The sequence below is a fragment of the Entelurus aequoreus genome, linkage group LG02 (genome assembly GCF_033978785.1).
Source record: "Entelurus aequoreus isolate RoL-2023_Sb linkage group LG02, RoL_Eaeq_v1.1, whole genome shotgun sequence".
Lineage (NCBI taxonomy): Eukaryota > Metazoa > Chordata > Actinopteri > Syngnathiformes > Syngnathidae > Entelurus > Entelurus aequoreus.
In genome coordinates, this window is record NC_084732.1 from 85,923,843 (window position 1) to 85,929,842 (window position 6,000).

Consider the following 6,000-nt stretch of genomic DNA (forward strand, 5'->3'; position numbering starts at 1 on the left):
AAAGGCAATTTAAAATAAAGAATAGTGAACAACAGGCTGAATAAGTGTACGTTATATGACGCATAAATAACCAACTGAGAACGTGCCTGGCAACGTTCCCTCTAAGGTGCGCGCCTGTGCAATTGCGCACTGCTCAAGCGTCCTCTGCGCACGGCAAATCTATGCCACGCACAAAATCAAATAAAAAAATAAGCGCATAAAAACAGTTTTCGTCATCATTGTTCAAATATTGTAACGTCTGTCAAGACGCTTTGAGGACAGAATTCCATCCATCACTTTACTGAGCAAAACTTTTTATTGTCGGCCATAAACACATCACCAAAACATTAGTAAAAAAAATATATCTAGCAAAACTGGTAATTTTCTGCAAACCAGACCAAAAGCAACTTTGTTATATCAACAGCAGCCGCTCGCTCTTTCTCACTTGCGCCAACACATGCACACATGGCACTTAGCCAGTGATGCGTTTACAGCCACACAAAAAGTCGGACAACTCCAACACCACCCATAAAGTGTTATTCCAGGTCGTTACACTATGATTTACCAATCAAATGTGTGCTTATTCTAGTGTCATTTATTAGGAATCTTAATTTATAAATATGAATCATGAAATGCTGTTAGTATATTAAATAAATACTAATAAAAAAATATTTTTTACAAACAGGAAGTTGCAGGAATGTACACATGATCCCCTGCTTACATCTCATTGTGCAACATGTGAATGTTTTAATGGGAACTAAATGCAATGTCTGAAAGGGGTACAAATTATTTCCAAAGCAGGACCTCCACCCAGACAAACAATACAAGTACACAGTTCATGAAAAACAATATTTGTTGTTATTGTCATTGGAAGTGGGCCTAAACACTTATATTAGAAAATCATCTCATGGAAATGACTGCTGTCATTTGATTATAATAATAAGAGAATGTTGTCTGTTTATCTGTGTTGGCCCTGCGATGAGGTGGGGACTTGTCTAGGGTGTACCCCGCCTTCCGCCCGAATGCAGCTGAGATAGGCTCCAGCACCCCCCGCGACCCCGAAAAGGACAAGCGGTAGAAAAAAGGACAAGCGGTAGAAAATGGATGGATGGATGGAGATTGAACTTATTTACTCAGGTTTGGGACAGGTGTGCTGCTGGTGTAGCCACAGTGTGCACGTCTGATGTTGCTCACATGGGCTCCACTGAATGCTCAGGGAGTTTTTGCGTTTGCTCACACACATGAACAATTAGAGGGAACATTTGTGCCTGGTATTTTAACGTAACATGGTAAGAATCATTCAAATAACTATAACATATAGAACATGCTATACGTTTACCAAACAATCTGTCACTCCTAATCGCTAAATCCGATGAAATCTTATACGTCTAGTCTCTTACGTGAATGAACTAAATAATATTATTTGATATTTTACGGTAATGTGTTAATAATTTCACACACAAGTCGCTCCTGAGTATAGTCGCACCCCAGCCAAACTATGAAAAAAACTGCGACTTATAGTCCGAAAAATACGGTACTGATTATTTGCACAAAAAAATAAGTTTCTCAGTTAGAACAAAAATATCTTGTTTTTGCAGTGTATTCAATTGAGTTGAAAAGATTTAGAAAATCATTGTATTCTTTTTTAATTTACGATTTACACAACATGCCAACTTCACTGGTTTTGGGTTTTGTAGATAATGCATAATAGATATTAATGCACCATCTTTTTTTTTCTTCCCCTTGTATTTGTACCAGGATGATGACAAGAATTTTCGACGTGCTCCCTCATGGAGAAAAAAATTCCGGCCCAAGGACATGAGGGGGATGTCTTTGGGTGCGTCGGATACCCTGCCTGCCAACTTCAGGGTGACCAGCAGCAATGCTTCATCTCCCTCCACACAGCCAAAGAGGAGCCCAATAGATGGTAAGTAAGACTTGTGCGTGCATATCTGTGCTTGCAATGGGCTGTTATTGCTGCTACTTGAAGTGAGAATTTATTTTTTCTTGTTTTGCTTTTGCTTTCCATTTTGAATGGCTTTGCGGTTCATGATGCTGTGATTAACTGCATGCAATTTGCATGTGATTTTTTTTGCCAACATGCCAACACAGGGAGTCAGTCTATACAGAGGCTGGATACTGCAACAGTCAGGACCTACTCTTGTTAACATAAACCTCACACAACGGTAAGATCCCATGCAGATGTACAATTGATGGTTACAATATATTTTTTACCTCTCAACTCCTACTTTAGCAGCACAGCAGAAAACAGCTTCCTTGAACTGTTTAGCTTTAATAACGCACGTTTCACGCATCTTCTCTCTCTTTTCCTTTCTACCCATCTATCCCCGGCCTCTGTTCTGCTTCCCCTCTCATGTCTGTACTTTTCCCTTTTTCCCCATCTCAGTTTATCCTCATTATTTCTATAGGTAACCGCTGGTCTGAGGATGAAGGGGAGTTCCCTGTTTTCAAGACCAGGATGATGAACTAAACTGATTTTTAAGGACACTAAAAAAAAATTCATCACAGATAATGTTCATACTCAACAATCTCAGTATCCCTAGAGGACACTGAGTAGATTTTTCCACATTTCTTATATGTAGACTATGTATACCAGTGAGACTTTTAAAATGATTACCATAATACTATGTGATTTTTTTTTTTTCTCTATCCCTTTAATCAACACGCTTTTTAAAATTACATTTCCCCACTGTGCTCTCAAATGTATGTAACAGAATATTTCTGGAGTTTGTATATTTCTACCAACAGACATTTTCTAATCTTTTTTTATAATCTTGACTGACCAGATGTATGTGTTTTTCCTACGTTGATTTGAAATATAATTAATGAGTAAGTGACTTGTGATATAATTTAATTTTATATCGTTACGCGTTTTTAACTTGTATTTTTGTAGCTTATTACTGGCGATCTTCATGTAAATATAGCTCTAAATATAGGTCAGTGGATGTGTGAATATCAGATAAATTACTGTAGACTGTTTCACAACCTGCTCAAAACTGTGAGTGCGCATCACCATTAAAATAACTTTTGGCAAGCCAGGGGATGTTGACAGATATCTTGTGAAACACAGTATATTTTCCACATATATGTGTGTATATGTGATACCAAATGTAAAGTCTAGAATTTAAGAACTAAAGCCATATATCTGTAGCAGAAAAACACTACTTTCAAATGAAAGCAAAAGTCCAGGTTCTCCCTTGCTGACCATGCATGGAGCAAGGCTCTACAACACAGGTATACACTATTTGTTTTGATGGACCAATTTCACTTCAGTTACTGCAACTACTCTCAAAGAGGTTCGGTTCACCCAAAAAACTTTTTTTAAACTTTATAATACGCCTTTGTTTCTTAACCCCATACTCTCTTGTGTTCTTATTTATTACATGTTTATGTTGTCTCCTCACCATCATATCTTAATATAATAGCTCTATATTTTCTCCCTGTCGGTCTTGTCTGCTCTTACAACACAGGTTCCAATTTAAGGATTAAGGAACCGAAGCGTTTTCTTTAACCCGTCTGTAGTCAAATGCTAGATAGAAATGATGTCATCATGTATGTAATTTTGTCCTTATGCACAGTGCAAGTCATGTTGCTATTTTGTTTCCTGTTCTTTGAATTATTTCATCTTGTAACAATGATGTACAGTCTGAGTACTTATAAACTATTTTTATCACAGTATTTATTGCCTATGTTGAATAAAATCATGAAACTTAATTTCTTTTACAGATGAAGACTAAAGCTTTGTCTTTTCAAATTGTGTATGGTCTTGGTATTAGCTTTTACAGAAAGCACAGACGTCCGCCAGTCCCTATATCCCAACAGTAAAACATGGAAAATTGGTTATACTTGTATGCCACTTTTCTACCTTCAAGGTACCGTAATTTCCGGACTATAAGCCGCACCAGCTAAATTTAGGGGAAAATACAGATTGCTCCATATATAAGCCGCACCCGACTATAAGCCGCAGGGTTTTGATGTGTAATTACCGTAGTATATAGGGGTTCCTGCTACCACGGAGAGGATTGTCGGGACAGAGATGACTGTTTGGGAACGCAAAGCGTCCCATTTATTAACAATAAATCTTTCAATCATTCAATCAAACTTTCACATCTTTGACATGGCGAACAGCATTCGTGCAGAGTACAAATAATACAACGGTGCAAAGTAATACAAAGTGCTCGCCTGTACGTTATCAAAATAACCAGCCTACCGGTATATGAAAAGTCAGTCTTTAATCATTGTGTCATCGTCTTCCTCCTGCGTACTAAAACCACCGAAATCCTCTTCGTCGGTGTCGGAGAAGAACAGGCCGTAAATAAGCCGCACCCTTGTATAAGCCGCAGGGACCAGAACAAGGGGAAAAAGTAGCGGCTTATAGTCCGGAAATTACGGTACTCAAAATGCTTTGACACTATAGGCCCCCCCAGGCGACCCGAGCGGGACAAGCGGTAGGAAATGGATGGATGGATGGACTATATCCACATTCACTCATTCACATCCGTGACCAATCAGGAGCAAGGGTGAAGTGTGTCTTGCTCAAGGACACCACGGTCGTAACTAGGATGGCGGAAGCTGGGGATCTATTTATTGTGTGTGTGTGTGTGTTGTATTTATAGTAGTACACCCTGTTCCAGCTCAAGGATAAATTCAAGACCTCCTGGCAACATCCTCGCTCCAAACATTGGCACCTCCTCGACTATATTATCACCCGTCGTAGAGACAGGAAGGAGGTCCTAATCTCCAGAGCGATGCGTGGAGCGGACTGCTGGACTGACCATCGAATGATCAGAGCCAAATTTCAGATGGAAGTCCGCCCCCAACTGAAGAAAACATTACGAAACAAGAGACTCAACTGTGAAGCACTCAAATCCAAGCACTCTGTAGACCAGCTCAGAGCACAGCTTGCAGAACATTTGTCTGCAATCCCTGATACCCACCTGGACCCTGACATCAACACCTCTTGGAACTCCCTAAGAACTGCCATCCATCAGGCAGCAGAGGAGTCCCTTGGGTACACCAGGCGTAAACATCAGGACTGGTTTGACAACAGTGCACCGGATATCCATAAACTTCTCCAGGCAAAACACAAAGCCCATCCTGCTTACCTGGCCAACCCACAATCCATCACACTAAAGACTCGACTCTCCTCCATAAGAGCCGAAGTCCAGCGTACCCTCAGAGCCATGGAAAATGACTGGTGGATCAAGAAAGCCAGCGAGATCCAACTTTATGCTGACACAAACAATTCCCGTGGATTTTATGATGCCGTTAAATCCATATATGGTCCGCAGAGAAAAAACATAACCCCAGTCAGATCGGCAGACGGAGTCACCCTCTATAAGGACACACCCCAGATCCTAAATAGATGGGCTGAACATTTCAACACTCTCCTTAACTCCGAAAATCCCTCTGACCAGGACATTTTCACCAATTTCCCAACCACTCCCCCTGTCGACCACCTGGACTCCCCGCCTACCTTTGCTGAGGTCCTAAAAGCCATCAAGGGCCTAAAAAACAACAAAAGCCCAGGCCCTGACGGTATCCCAGCTGAGGTGCTGAAGTTTGGTGGCTATCTCCTCACCTGCCGGCTTCACCAATTGATTGATTCCATCTGGTCCTCTGAAGCCATCCCCCAGGAATGGAAAGATGCTGTTATAATAACCATCTTTAAGAGGAAAGGTGACAAAGCCGACTGTTGAAACAGCAGAGGAATTTCCCTGCTCTCGGTTGCTGGGAAAGTTCTTGCCCGGGTCATGCTCTCTCGTTTAGTTACTCACATCTCTGAGAACATCCTGCCTGAATCACAGTGTGGATTCAGAAGAGATCGCAGTACTACTGACATGATCTTTGTAGCCAGGCAGGTACAAGAAAAGTGCCGGGAACACCACCAGGATCTGTACATCGCCTTCATCGACCTGTCCAAGGCATTTGACACTGTAAACCGGAATCTCCTCTGGGACTTACTGGGAAGGCTGGGGATTCCGCCAAAGTTCCTCAACA

The 6,000-nt window shown here is 41.1% G+C and overlaps 1 protein-coding gene across 8 annotated transcripts in view; it reads left to right on the plus strand.

Moving 5' to 3' along the window:
• LOC133640136 (liprin-alpha-1-like) overlaps window positions 1-3,735 on the plus strand; it is a 93,869-nt gene extending 90,134 nt beyond the window's left edge. For 5 of the 8 annotated variants that reach the window (XM_062033699.1, XM_062033702.1, XM_062033704.1 and 2 more), the window contains 2 exons: window positions 1,738-1,906; window positions 2,409-3,735. In XM_062033699.1, coding sequence (XP_061889683.1) covers window positions 1,738-1,906; window positions 2,409-2,470 — 231 coding nt within the window. In that variant the 3' untranslated portion in view covers window positions 2,471-3,735. Of the gene's footprint in view, window positions 1-1,737; window positions 1,907-2,091; window positions 2,166-2,386 lie in introns of all 8 variants that reach the window. The other 3 variants (XM_062033700.1, XM_062033706.1, XM_062033701.1) reach the window with 2 other exon arrangements.
• Window positions 3,736-6,000: the final 2,265 nt, after the last annotated feature.